This window comes from Oncorhynchus nerka, linkage group LG12, assembly GCF_034236695.1.
Source record: "Oncorhynchus nerka isolate Pitt River linkage group LG12, Oner_Uvic_2.0, whole genome shotgun sequence".
NCBI lineage: Eukaryota > Metazoa > Chordata > Actinopteri > Salmoniformes > Salmonidae > Oncorhynchus > Oncorhynchus nerka.
In genome coordinates, this window is record NC_088407.1 from 8,564,128 (window position 1) to 8,580,125 (window position 15,998).

At 48.7% G+C, this 15,998-nt stretch overlaps 1 protein-coding gene across 1 annotated transcript in view; it reads left to right on the forward strand.

Annotated features, from left to right (window-relative positions):
* cnpy3 (canopy FGF signaling regulator 3) overlaps positions 1-2,442 on the forward strand; it is a 6,857-nt gene extending 4,415 nt beyond the window's left edge. Inside the window, exon 6 of the mRNA XM_065025211.1 lies at positions 1,863-2,442. Coding sequence (XP_064881283.1) covers positions 1,863-2,164 — 302 coding nt within the window. The 3' untranslated portion in view covers positions 2,165-2,442. The remainder of the gene's footprint in view (positions 1-1,862) is intronic.
* Positions 2,443-15,998: the final 13,556 nt, after the last annotated feature.

Here is a 15,998-nt window from a genome sequence, read left to right on the forward strand (position 1 = left end):
CAAACTCACAGATAATACACGCACACACTCACACTCACAGATAATACACACACACAGATAACACACACACACTCACTCACCGATAACACACACACACACACACACACACACACACACACACACACTCACACTCACAGATAACACACACACACACACACACACTCACACTCACAGATAACACACACACACACTCACAGATAACACACACTCACACTCATAGATAACACACACACACACTCACACTCACAGATAACACACACACACACTCACACTCACAGATAACACACTCACACACAGATAACACACACTCACAGATAACACACTCACACTCAGATAACACACACTCACAGATAACACACACTCACAGATAACACACACACACACTCACACTCACAGATAACACACACACACACTCACACTCACACAGATAACACACACACACTCACACTCACAGATAATACACACACACACATAATACACACACAGATCACACTCACTCAAACTAGATAACACACACACACACTCACACTCACAGATAATACACACACACAGATAACACACACACACACTCACACACACACATAACACACACTCACAGATAACACACACACACACACACACTCACACTCACAGATAACACACACTCACAGATAACACACACTCACAGATAACACACACACACACTCACACTCACAGATAACACACACACACACTCACACAGATAACACACACTCACACAGATAACACACACACACACTCACACTCACAGATAATACACACACACACACACACACACACAGATACACACACACACTCAGATTACACACACACTCACAGATAACAACTCACAGATAACACACACACACACACTCACAGATAACACACACACACTCACAGATAACACACACACACAGATAACACACACACACACTCACACTCACCGATAACACACACACACACACACAGATAACACACACTCACAGATAACACACACTCACACTCACAGATAATACACACACACACACACACTCACACAGATAATACACACAATACAGATTACACACACACACAAACTCACAGATACACACACACTCATACTCACAGATAACACACACTCACAGATAACACACACACACTCACAGATAACACACACACACACACACACTCACAGATAACACACACACACACTCACAGATAACACACACACACACACACTCACACTCACAGATAATACACACACACACACACTCACAGATAACACACACACGCACTCATACTCACAGATAACACACACTCACAGATAACACACACACACTCACAGATAACACACGCACACACACACACACTCACAGATAACACACACACACACTCACAGATAACACACGCACACACACACACACACACACTCACAGATAACACACACACACTCACAGATAACACACACACACTCACAGATAACACACACACACACTCACAGATAACACACACACACAGATAACCCACACGCACTCACAGATAACACACACACACACTCACAGATAACACACACACACTCACAGATAACACACACACACTCACAGATAACACACTCACAGATAACACACACACAGATAACACACACTCACAGATAACACACACACAGATAACACACACACACTCACAGATAACACACACACACACTCACAGATAACACACACACACTCACAGATAACACACACACACTCACAGATAACACACACACAGATAACACACACACACATTGTAACTTATTTGATCGTTTTGAATGTCTTAGTTATTAGAATGCTGGTTGAATTACTCTTGTCCTCTGCCTCCCATCCTCTTCCTCTCCCCCTCTTCTCCAGCCTGTCTGAAAGAGGAGTACTCTAAGAAGAAGGGAGATGTGGCAGCCATCGCCGAGGACAAGAAGAAGAAAAAGAAGAAGGGAACGAAGAGCAAAGACCTGGGAGGAGGAGGAGGAGGGAGTGAGGGCGGCAGGCAGGAAGGAGAGAAGATGATGAAGAAAAAGAAGAAAGAGAAGGTGAAGAAGAAGAAGAAGAAGGGGAAGGGAAAGGCCGTATCAGCTGAGAAGGAGAGGGATGGGGTCTCGTCGGATGAAGACATTCAGAAAAAGGTGGCTCTGCCTGGGAAGAACACAGAGCTGTGAGACCCTGGAGGAATGGAGCCCTGGGCCAATTCCCAAAATGGCACACTATTCCCTACATAGCGCACTACTCCCTTGGTCAAAAGTAGTTCACCTAATAGGGAATAGGGTGCTGTTTTGGGACGCAGGCCTAGAACCAGGGGACTGGGATGACTGATCGGAGACATATGCATCTCTGTCTCTTTCCACTTTCCTTCTAATTTTCCCCCAGTGATTATTTGATTTGGAGTCCCCCCCCAGTGATTATTTGATTTGGAGTCCCCCCCCCAGTGATTATTTGATTTGGAGTCCCCAGTCCCCCAGTGATTATTTGATTTGGAGTCCCCCCGTGATTATTTGATTTGGAGTCCCCCAGTGATTATTTGATTTGGAGTCCCCCCCCCAGTGATTATTTGATTTGGAGTCCCCCAGTGATTATTTGATTTGGAGTCCCCCAGTGATTATTTGATTTGATTTGAGTCCCCCCCCAGTGATTATTTGATTTGGAGTCCCCCCCCCCAGTGATTATTTGATTTGGAGTCCCCCAGTGATTATTTGATTTGGAGTCCCCCCCAGAACCCTTTACTTTGGTGGTTCTGAATGGTTTTTGATTGACAATACTATTGAATTATGGTCTGTGTGTGTGTGTGTGTGTCCCCCCAGTGTGTGTGATTTGTCCCCCCAGTGATTATTTGATTTGTGTCCCCCCCAGTGATTATTTGATTTGTGTCCCCCAGTGATTATTTGATTTGTGTGTGTGTGTGTTTGTCCCCCAGTGATTATGTGATTTGTGTGTGTTGCCCCCCCCCAGTGTGTGTGTTTGGAGTCCCCCCAGTGATTATGTGTGTGTGTGTGATTATTTGATTTGTAGTCCCCCAGTGATGTTCTCAGACACATTCTTGTTGCTTTTACATGTGTTTTTGCCTCATGGTTACACGTGTTCAACTATTTTTTTTTGATACAAATAATAATAATAATATTGTATTCTAATGGGGAGGAACATTACAAGGCCTCTATTGGCTAGCTCTCTACTGACAGGCCTCTATTGGCTAGCTCTCTACTGACAGGCCTCTATTGACTAGCTCTCTACTGACAGGCCTCTATTGACTAGCTCTCTACTGACTGGCCTCTATTGGCTAGCGCTCTACTGACTGGCCTCTATTGGCTAGCTCTCTACTGACTGGCCTCTATTGGCTAGCTCTCGACTGACTGGCCTCTATTGGCTAGCTCTCTACTGACAGGCCTCTATTGGCTAGCTCTCTACTGACAGGCCTCTATTGGCTAGCTCTCTATTGACTAGCTCTCTACTGACTGGCCTCTATTGGCTAGCTCTCTATTGACTGGCCTCTATTGGCTAGCTCTCTACTGACTGGCCTCTATTGGCTAGCTCTCTATTGACTAGCTCTCTACTGACAGGCCTCTATTGGCTAGCTCTCGACTGACTGGCCTCTATTGACTAGCTCTCTACTGACAGGCCTCTATTGACTAGCTCTCTACTGACAGGCCTCTATTGGCTAGCTCTCTACTGACAGGCCTCTATTGGCTAGCTCTCTACTGACAGGCCTCTATTGGCTAGCTCTCTACTGACTGGCCTCTATTGGCTAGCTCTCTACTGACAGGCCTCTATTGGCTAGCTCTCGACTGACTGGCCTCTATTGACTAGCTCTCGACTGACAGGCCTCTATCGGCAAGCTCTCGACTGACTGGCCTCTATTGACAAGCTCTCTACTGACTGGCCTCTATTGACTAGCTCTCTACGGACAGGCCTCTATTGACTAGCTCTCTACTGACTGGCCTCTATTGACTAGCTCTCGACTGACTGGCCTCTATTGACTAGCTCTCTACTGACTGGCCTCTATTGGCAAGCTCTCTACTGACAGGCCTCTATTGACTAGCTCTCTACTGACTGGCCTCTATTGGCAAGCTCTCTACTGACAGGCCTCTATCGGCAAGCTCTCTACTGACAGGCCTCTATTGACTAGCTCTCTACTGACAGGCCTCTATCGGCAAGCTCTCGACTGACTGGCCTCTATTGACTAGCTCTCTACTGACAGGCCTCTATCGGCAAGCTCTCTACTGACAGGCCTCTATCGGCAAGCTCTCTACTGACAGGCCTCTATCGGCAAGCTCTCGACTGACAGGCCTCTATCGGCAAGCTCTCGACTGACTGGCCTCTATCGGCAAGCTCTCGACTGACTGGCCTCTATTGACTAGCTCTCGACTGACAGGCCTCTATTGACTAGCTCTCTACTGACAGGCCTCTATTGACAAGCTCTCTACTGACTGGCCTCTATTGACTAGCTCTCTACTGACTGGCCTCTATTGACTAGCTCTCTACTGACTGGCCTCTATTGACTAGCTCTCGACTGACTGGCCTCTATCGGCAAGCTCTCGACTGACTGGCCTCTATCGGCAAGCTCTCTACTGACAGGCCTCTATCGGCAAGCTCTCTACTGACTGGCCTCTATCGGCAAGCTCTCTACTGACAGGCCTCTATCGGCAAGCTCTCGACTGACAGGCCTCTATCGGCAAGCTCTCTACTGACTGGCCTCTATCGGCAAGCTCTCGACTGACTGGCCTCTATTGACAAGCTCTCGACTGACTGGCCTCTATCGGCAAGCTCTCGACTGACTGGCCTCTATCGGCAAGCTCTCGACTGACTGGCCTCTATTGACAAGCTCTCGACTGACTGCCCTCTATTGACAAGCTCTCGACTGACTGGCCTCTATTGGCAAGCTCTCGACTGACTGGCCTCTATTGACAAGCTCTCGACTGACTGGCCTCTATCGGCAAGCTCTCGACTGACTGGCCTCTATCGGCAAGCTCTCGACTGACTGGCCTCTATTGGCAAGCTCTCGACTGACTGGCCTCTATTGACTAGCTCTCGACTGACTGGCCTCTATTGACTAGCTCTCGACTGACTGGCCTCTATCGGCAAGCTCTCGACTGACTGGCCTCTATTGACTAGCTCTCGACTGACAGGCCTCTATTGACAAGCTCTCGACTGACAGGCCTCTATCGACAAGCTCTCGACTGACTGGCCTCTATCGGCAAGCTCTCGACTGACTGGCCTCTATCGACAAGCTCTCGACTGACTGGCCTCTATCGGCAAGCTCTCGACTGACTGGCCTCTATCGGCAAGCTCTCGACTGACTGGCCTCTATTGGCAAGCTCTCGACTGACTGGCCTCTATTGACAAGCTCTCGACTGACTGGCCTCTATCGGCAAGCTCTCGACTGACTGGCCTCTATTGACAAGCTCTCGACTGACAACCTCTCAACTGACTAGCCTCTATTGACAAGCTCTCGACTGACTAGCTCTCGACTGACAAGCTCTCGACTGACTAGCTCTCAACTGACAAGCTCTCGACTGACAGGCCTCTATTGAATAGCTCTCGACTGACAGGCCTCTATTGACTAGCTCTCGACTGACAGGCCTCTATTGACTAGCTCTCGACTGACAGGCCTCTATTGACTAGCTCTCGACTGACAGGCCTCTATTCACTAGCTCTCGACTGACAGGCCTCTATTGACTAGCTCTCGACTGACAGGCCTCTATTGACTAGCTCTCGACTGACAGGCCTCTATTGACTAGCTCTCAACTGACAGGCCTCTATTGACTAGCTCTCGACTGACAGGCCTCTATTGACAAGCTCTCGACTGATTAGCTCTCGACTGACTAGCTCTCGACTGACAGGCCTCTATTGACTAGCTCTCGACTGACAGGCCTCTATTGACAAGCTCTCGACTGATTAGCTCTCGACTGATTAGCTCTCGACTGATTAGCTCTCGACTGACTAGCTCTCTATTGACTAGCTCTCTATTGACTAGCTCTCGACTGACTAGCTCTCAACTGACAAGCTCTCTATTGACAAGCTCTCTATTGACAAGCTCTCGACTGACTAGCTCTCGACTGACTAGCTCTCGACTGACAGGCCTCTATTGCCAAGCTCTCAACTGACAAGCTCTCTATTGACAAGCTCTCGACTGACAAGCTCTCGACTGACAAGCTCTCGACTGACAAGCTCTCGACTGACAGGCCTCTATTGACAAGCTCTCGATTGACAAGCTCTCGACTGACAAGCTCTCGACTGACTAGCTCTCAACTGACAAGCTCTCAACTGAAAGGCCTCTATTGACAAGCTCTCTATTGACAAGCTCTCTATTGACAAGCTCTCGACTGACTAGCTCTCGACTGAAAGGCCTCTATTGACAAGCTCTCTATTGACAAGCTCTCTATTGACAAGCTCTCAACTGACAAGCTCTCAACTGAAAGGCCTCTATTGACAAGCTCTCTATTGACAAGCTCTCTATTGACAAGCTCTCGACTGACAAGCTCTCGACTGACAAGCTCTCAACTGACAAGCTCTCGACTGAAAGCTCTCTATTGACAAGCTCTCGACTGAAAGGCCTCGACTGACTAGCTCTCGACTGACTAGCTCTATTGACTAGCTCTCGACTGACTGGCCTCTATTGACTAGCTCTCGACTGACAAGCTCTCGACTGACTAGCTCTCGACTGACAGGCCTCTATTGACAAGCTCTCAACTGACACGCATCTATTGACTAGCTCTCGACTGACAAGCTCTCGACTGACAGGCCTCTATTGACTAGCTCTCGACTGACAGGCCTCTATTGACTAGCTCTCGACTGACAGGCCTCTATTGACTAGCTCTCGACTGACAGGCCTCTATTGACTAGCTCTCGACTGACAGGCCTGTATTGACTAGCTCTCGACTGACAGGCCTCTATTGACTAGCTCTCGACTGACAGGCCTCTATTGACTAGCTCTCGACTGACAGGCCTCTATTGACTAGCTCTCGACTGACAGGCCTCTATTGACTAGCTCTCGACTGACAGGCCTCTATTGACTAGCTCTCGACTGACAGGCCTCTATTGACTAGCTCTCGACTGACTAGCTCTCTATTGACTAGCTCTCGACTGACAGGCCTCTATTGACTAGCTCTCGACTGACAGGCCTCTATTGACTAGCTCTCGACTGACAGGCCTCTATTGACTAGCTCTCGACTGACTAGCTCTCTATTGACTAGCTCTCGACTGACAGGCCTCTATTGACTAGCTCTCGACTGACAGGCCTCTATTGACTAGCTCTCGACTGACAGGCCTCTATTGACTAGCTCTCGACTGACAGGCCTCTATTGACTAGCTCTCGACTGACAGGCCTCTATTGACTAGCTCTCGACTGACTAGCTCTCTATTGACTAGCTCTCGACTGACTAGCTCTCTATTGACTAGCTCTCGACTGACAGGCCTCTATTGACTAGCTCTCGACTGACAGGCCTCTATTGACTAGCTCTCGACTGACAGGCCTCTATTGACTAGCTCTCGACTGAAAGAAGGAGTTCTAGGTTAATCATTTTTTACAGACAAACCGGTCATGAAGTGAAGCAACAGATCTTTTTTCTTTTCAATATAAATATACTGTATATCAAAGAAAATTTAGACTTTTTACGAAAACAGTATATTTATTTTATATTTTAAATGTAGAATAACCCTTATGATTTTATTCAAGCCTCATTGATTTGTCATTAGTTTGTCCTTTCATTTTTTGTTGTAGTAGTCTGCTGCATTTTTGTTTATTTTTGTAGTGTTTAATGATTGTTGTTTTTGTCGGTCAGTGACTCAGCTGAGACTATTTATACTGTACAAAAATATAAACGCAACATAAAACAATTTCAAAAGACTTTACTGAGTTACAGTTCATATATGGAAATCAGTCACTAGAAATACATTCATTAGGCGGTTTCATGTGACTGAGCAGGGGCACAGCCATGGGTGGGAGAGCATAGGCCCACCCACTGTGAAACCAGGCCCACCCACTGTGGAGCCAGGCCCACCCACTGTGGAGCCAGGCCCACCCACTGTGGAGCCAGGCCCACCCACTGTGGAGCCAGGCCCACCCACTGTGGAGCCAGGCCCACCCACTGTGGAGTCAGGCCCACCCACTTGGGAGCCAGGCCCACCCACTTGGGAGCCAGGCCCACCCACTGTGAAACCAGGCCCACCCACTGTGGAGCCAGGCCCACCCACTGTGGAGCCAGGCCCACCCACTGTGGAGCCAGGCCCACCCACTTGGGAGCCAGGCCCACCCACTGTGGAGCCAGGCCCACCCACTGTGGAGCCAGGCCCACCCACTGTGGAGCCAGGCCCACCCACTTGGGAGCCAGGCCCACCCACTTGGGAGCCAGGCCCACCCACTTGGGAGCCAGGCCCACCCACTGTGAAACCAGGCCCACCCACTGTGGGAGCCAGGCCCACCACTTTTTAGCCAGGCCCACCCATGGGAGCCAGGCCCACCCACTTTTTTCCAGGCCCACCCACTGTGGAGCCAGGCCCACCCATTTAGCCAGGCCCACCCACTTGGGAACCAGGCCCATTTATTTTATAGCCAGGCCCACCCACTGTGGAGCCAGGCCCACCCATGATTTTATTCAGGCCCACCCACTGTGGAGCCAGGCCCACCCACTTGGGAGCCAGGCCTACCCATTTTTGGAGCCAGGCCCACCCATTGGGAGCCAGGCCCACCCACTCAGCCAGGCCCACTGAACAAAAAAATATAAACGCTGTGGAGCCAGGCCCACCCACTTGGGAGCCAGGCCTACCCAATTTCAAGCCAGGCCCAGCCACTGTGGAGCCAGGCCCAGCCACTTTGGAGCCAGGCCCACGCACTGTTCAGCCAGGCCCACCCACTTGGGAGCCAGGCCTACCCACTTGGGAGCCAGGCCCAGCCACTGTGGAGCCAGGCCCAGCCACTTGGGAGCCAGGCCCAGCCACTGTGGAGCCAGGCCCAGCCACTTGGGACCCAGGCCCAGCCACTGTGAAGCCAGGCCCACCCACTTGGGAGCCAGGCCCACCCACTGTGGAGCCAGGCCCACCCACTTGGGAGCCAGGCCTACCCACTTGGGAGCCAGGCCCAGCCACTGTGGAGCCAGGCCCAGCCACTGTGGAGCCAGGCCCACCCACTTGGGAGCCGGGCCCACGCACTGTGGAGCCAGGCCCACCCACTTGGGAGCCAGGCCCACCCACTTGGGACCCAGGCCCAGCCACTGTGAAGCCAGGCCCACCCATTTGGGAGCCAGGCCCACCCACTGTGGAGCCAGGCCCACCCACTTGGGAACCAGGCCTACCCACTTGGGAGCCAGGCCCATCCACTGTGGAGCCAGGCCCACCCACTGTGGAGCCAGGCCCACCCACTTGGGAGCCAGGCCCACCCACTGTGGAGCCAGGCCCACCCACTGTGGAGCCAGGCCCACCCACTTGGGAGCCAGGCCCACCCACTTGGGAGCCAGGCCCACCCACTTGGGAGCCAGGCCCACCCACTGTGAAACCAGGCCCACCCACTGTGGAGCCAGGCCCACCCACTGTGGAGCCAGGCCCACCCACTTGGGAGCCAGGCCCACCCACTTGGGAGCCAGGCCCACCCACTGTGGAGCCAGGCCCACCCACTTGGGAGCCAGGCCCACCCACTTGGGAGCCAGGCCCACCCACTTGGGAGCCAGGCCCACCCACTGTGGAGCCAGGCCCACCCACTTGGGAGCCAGGCCCACCCACTGTGGAGCCAGGCCCACCCACTTGGGAGCCAGGCCTACCCACTTGGGAGCCAGGCCCACCCACTTGGGAGCCAGGCCCACCCACTTGGGAGCCAGGCCCACGCACTGTGGAGCCAGGCCCACCCACTTGGGAGCCAGGCCTACCCACTTGGGAGCCAGGCCCAGCCACTGTGGAGCCAGGCCCAGCCACTTTGGAGCCAGGCCCACGCACTGTGGAGCCAGGCCCACCCACTTGGGAGCCAGGCCTACCCACTTGGGAGCCAGGCCCAGCCACTGTGGAGCCAGGCCCAGCCACTTGGGAGCCAGGCCCAGCCACTTGGGACCCAGGCCCAGCCACTGTGAAGCCAGGCCCACCCACTTGGGAGCCAGGCCCACCCACTGTGGAGCCAGGCCCACCCACTTGGGAGCCAGGCCCAGCCACTGTGGAGCCAGGCCCAGCCACTGTGGAGCCAGGCCCACCCACTTGGGAGCCGGGCCCACGCACTGTGGAGCCAGGCCCACCCACTTGGGAGCCAGGCCCACCCACTTGGGACCCAGGCCCAGCCACTGTGAAGCCAGGCCCACCCATTTGGGAGCCAGGCCCACCCACTGTGGAGCCAGGCCCACCCACTTGGGAACCAGGCCTACCCACTTGGGAGCCAGGCCCATCCACTGTGGAGCCAGGCCCAGCCACTGTGGAGCCAGGCCCACCCACTTGGGAGCCAGGCCCAGCCAATCAGAATTGGTTTTTCCCCACAAAGGGGCTTTATTACAGACAGAAATACTCCTCAGTTTCATCAGCTGTCCAGGTGGCTGGTCTCAGATGATCCCTCAGGTGAAGAAGCCAGACGTCCTGGGTTGGCGTGGTTACACCTGGTCTACGGTTAATGAAGCCGATTGGACGTACTGACAAATTCTCTAAGACGACATTGGAGGAGGCTTATAATAGAGAAATGGACGTTAAATTATCTGGCAACAGCTCTGGTGGACATTCCTGGAGTCAGCATCCCAATTGATGGCTCTTTCTAAACTTGAGACATCTGTGGCATTGTGTTGTGTGACAAAACATTTTAGAGTGGCCATTTATTGTCCCCCCAGCACAAGTTGCACCTATGTAATTATCATGCTGTTTAATCAGCTTCTTGATATGCCACGACTGTCAGGTGGATGGATTATCTTGGAAAAGGAGAAATGCTCACTAAACAGGAATATAAACAAATTTGTGATGAAAAAAAAATACACTTTTTGTGCGTATGGAACATTTCTGGAATCTTCTATTTTAGCTAATGGAACATGGGACCAACACTTTACATTTTATATTCAGTTTATATTTTTGTTCAGTATATATACTGCTTACTGTAGGTTGTGTGTGTGTGTGTGTGTGTGTGTGTGTGTGTGTGTGTGTGTGTGTGTGTGTGTGTTTTTAAGACCTTGTGTGGTAATGTTGTCAGGATTGTTGAGTGAGGGAAAGATGTTAGCTGTGGGTCTTGGTGAAACAGCAAGGTGTGTCAATAAAATCACTGCTGTTGAAATCCTGTCTTTCAATTAGTCTCATTAATAAATGGTTCTAAAATAATATTTTATGAACTGGGTAGTTCGAGCTCCTGATTGGCTGACAGCTGTGATTTATCAGACCGTATACCACGGGTATGACAAAACATGTATTCTTACTGCTCTAATTATGTTGGTAACCAGTTTATAATAGCAATACGGCACCTCAGGGGTTTGTGGTGAATGGCTAATATAAGGGCTGAGGCCAGAGGAGGTGTGGTTTATGGCTAATATAAGGGCTGAGGTGAGAGGGGGTGTGGTTTATGGCTAATATAAGGGCTGAGGCCAGAGGAGGTGTGGTTTATGGCTAATATAAGGGCTGAGGTGAGAGGGGGTGTGGTTTATGGCTAATATAAGGGCTGAGGCCAGAGGAGGTGTGGTTTATGGCTAATATAAGGGCTGAGGTGAGAGGGGTGTGGTTTATGGCTAATATAAGGGCTGAGGTGAGAGGGGTGTGGTTTATGGCTAATATAAGGGCTGAGGCGAGAGGGGGTGTGGTTTATGGCTAATATAAGGGCTGAGGCGAGAGGGGTGTGGTTTATGGCTAATATAAGGGCTGAGGTGAGAGGGTGTGGTTTATGGCTAATATAAGGGCTGAGGTGAGAGGGGGTGTGGTTTATGGCTAATATAAGGGCTGAGGTGAGAGGGGGTGTGGTTTATGGCTAATATAAGGGCTGAGGTGAGAGGGGGTGTGGTTTATGGCTAATATAAGGGCTGAGGTGAGAGGGGGTGTGGTTTATGGCTAATATAAGGGCTTAGGTGAGAGGGGCTGTGGTTTATGGCCAATATAAGGGCTGAGGCCAGAGGGGGTGTGGTTTATGGCCAATATAAGGGCTGAGGTGAGAGGGGGTGTGGTTTATGGCCAATATAAGGGTTGAGGTGAGAGGGGCTGTGGTTTATGGCCAATATAAGGGCTGAGGCCAGAGGGGGTGTGGTTTATGGCTAATATAAGGGCTGAGGTGAGAGGGGGTGTGGTTTATGGCTAATATAAGGGCTTAGGTGAGAGGGGCTGTGGTTTATGGCCAATATAAGGGCTGATGCCAGAGGGGGTGTGGTTTATGGCCAATATAAGGGCTGAGGTGAGAGGGGGTGTGGTTTATGGCCAATATAAGGGCTGAGGCCAGAGGGGTTTGTGGTGTATGGCTAATATAAGGGCTGAGACCAGAGGGGGTGTCGTTTATGGCCAATATAAGGGCTGAGGCCAGAGGGGGTGTGGTTTATGGCCAATATAAGGGCTGAGGCCAGAGGGGTTTGTGGTGTATGGCCAATATAAGGGCTGAGGCCAGAGGGGGTGTGGTTTATGGCCAATATAAGGGCTGAGACCAGAGGGGGTGTGGTTTATGGCTAATATAGCCATCACTCTGGTTGTAATTCCGATGGTGTCCACAAGAGGGCAGCAGTGTATGTGAAAAGTTTCAGACTGATCCAATGAAACATTCTGTTCAAAATGCTTGGTTGTCAGGTAGCCTAGTGGTTAAAGTGTTGGGCCACTAACCGAAATGTTTATAGATCAAATCCCTGAGCTGACAAGGTAAAAATCTGTCATGCTATTTCCTCTTTTTTCCTCAGAGTGAGGTGTATATTTAGCATTTTGCAACAAAACCTGATTATTTGTCTCTGAAATTAAACCCATGTAGTGATAGATTATAACACATATAATTTAACAATTATAACAAAAACACACCAATCATACGTTTTTTAAATTAAACAATAGCTAATTTACCAAAATGTATAGAGCAGACGACACCATTCTATATACTTTCGGCCCGTCATTGGACACTGTGCTATCTAACCTCCAAACGAGCTTCAATGCCATACAACACTCTTTCCGTGGCCTCCAACTGCTCTTAAACACTAGTAAAACCAAATGCATGCTTTTCAACCGATCGCTGCCTGCACCCGCATGCCCGACTAGCATCACCACCCTGGATGGTTCCGACCTTGAATATGTGGACATCTATAAGTACCTAGGTGTCTGGCTAGACTGCAAACTCTCCTTCCAGACTCATATCAAGCATCTCCAATCGAAAATCAAATCAAGAGTCGGCTTTCTATTCCGCAACAAAGCCTCCTTCACTCACGCCGCCAAGCTTACCCTAGTAAAACTGACTATCCTACCGATCCTCGACTTCGGCGATGTCATCTACAAAATGGCTTCCAACACTCTACTCAGCAAACTGGATGCAGTCTATCACAGTGCCATCCGTTTTGTCACTAAAGCACCTTATACCACCCACCACTGGGACTTGTATGCTCTAGTCGGCTGGCCCTCGCTACATATTCGTCGCCAGACCCACTGGCTCCAGGTCATCTACAAGTCCATGCTAGGTAAAGCTCCGCCTTATCTCAATTCACTGGTCACGATGGCAACACCCATCCGTAGCACGCGCTCCAGCAGGTGTATCTCATTGATCATCCCTAAAGCCAACACCTCATTCGGCCGCCTTTCATTCCAGTACTCTGCTGCCTGTGACTGGAACGAATTGCAAAAATCGCTGAAGTTGGAGACTTTTATCTCCCTCACCAACTTCAAACATCAGCTATCTGAGCAGCTAACCGATCGCTGCAGCTGTACATAGTCTATTGGTAAATAGCCCACCCATTTTCACCTACCTCATCCCCATACTGTTTTTATTTATTTACTTTTCTGCTCTTTTGCACACCAATATCTCTACCTGTACATGACCATCTGATCATTTATCACTCCAGTGTTAATCTGCAAAATTGTAATTATTCGCCTACCTCCTCATGCCTTTTGCACACATTGTATATAGACTCCCCTTTTTTTCTACTGTGTTATTGACTTGTTAATTGTTTACTCCATGTGTAACTCTGTGTTGTCTGTTCACACTGCTATGCTTTATCTTGGCCAGGTCGCAGTTGCAAATGAGAACTTGTTCTCAACTAGCCTACCTGGTTAAATAAAGGTGAAATAAAAAATAAAATAAAACGTTTTGGAATGAAACTCATATAAATATACATTCACCCACCTGTGGTGCTGTGCACCTTGCATATGACTTTTCCCATAGCTGTTTAAGTTCTTAACTGACTTGCCTAGTTTAAATAAACTAAATGAAGATTAAATAAATGATAAAATTGGTAAATTATTCTGTGATTTTGGTGTTGATGTAGGGCTAGGGTTCCCCCATCTGGCCAAAAATAGTTACTACAAGTTCCTCCAATCAACTACTCTGTTTTCAGTGGGTCTATGACGTTGTTCGGATGAGATAGTCGAATGCGCATGCGCAAATCATTTAGCGTCATTGGAGCCGCCTGGAGAGAAAGTTCAATCAACTACTCTGTTTTCAGTGGGTCTATGACGTTGTTCGGATGAGATAGTCTGGAAAGAAAGTTCAATCAACTACTCTGTTTTTTTGTGTTTAAAAAAATCATTTAGCGTAATGTTTTATTCTGTTTTCATATGACGTTGTTCGGATGAGATAGTCAAAAAATCAGCTCATACATTGAAAAAAATTGCTACATCAAACATGTCTAACAAAACAAAACACAGGTATAAACATGAAAATACTCAAAAGTTCAAAAAATATCAATAAAATAATACAAAAAATTTTTTTTTAGTGCATTTAAATTCACTCTGAAAATATCTTATTATAATGATTCAGGAAGATGTTATTCCTGTTGTTATTCACTAGGGTTAATGTTTTAATAAGATAATTAAATTCAATTAGAAAAATATGTAATTTTGGTATAGAGTGTATATGGAATTTTTGTTGGTGTATGTAGTATTTGGCAACAAGAATAAACAAGTTAACAATAATTTCAATGGTCTTGTTGTCATTGCAATAGTAACATATTATATCTTTCATGTCAAAAACATAGGCATTGTTCATAATGGTAAATAAGTACTTTGCAAGGTTTTCCAAAAATTCAGACACAAATTTACATTCAAAGAACAAGTGAGTCAGATTCTCACATTCTTCTTCACAGAAAACGCAGATATCATCAATAGCCACACATGTGGACATCATAGAATTACATGGATTAATCTTATGCAAAATGTTAAAGTGCATTTCCTTAATTAACGTTGTTTGGTATACAGTATTTGTAAGGTCTTTACCAGACAATACCAGGAATAAGCATGTTCCAGAAAAACTTTCCTCTCGTGTGAAGTTGTGAAGGAAGAATTTGTCTTATATATTTATTACATCAAGATCTCCAATCTGAGTTCATTAGTGTAGTTAGACCCCTGGGAACGGCTCTGAGTTCATTTGTGTAGTTAGACCCCTGGGAACGGCTCTGAGTTCATTAGTGTAGTTAGACCCCTGGGAACGGCTCTGAGTTCATTAGTGTAGTTAGACCCCTGGGAACGGCTCTGAGTTCATTAGTGTAGTTAGACCCCTGGGAACGGCTCTGAGTTCATTAGTGTAGTTAGACCCCTGGGAACGGCTCTGAGTTCATTAGTGTAGTTAGACCCCTGGGAACGGCTCTGAGTTCATTAGTGTAGTTAGACCCCTGGGAACGGCTCTGAGTTCTGGATCAACTTTGTGATCGTTCCCAAAATGAAGATGACTTTTCATTAGTGTAGTTAGACCCCTTGTTGACCTCATTAGTGTAGAATATTACCCTTGTTGTCAAAAACATCAAGAACAAAGTCAATATTCCTCTCATTTTTTATTTTTTATTTTACTAGGCAAGTCAGTTAAGAACAATTTCTTATTTTCAATGACGGCCTAGGAACAGTGGGTTAACTGCCTGTTCAGGGGCAGAACGACAGATTTGTACCTTGTGAGCTCGTGGG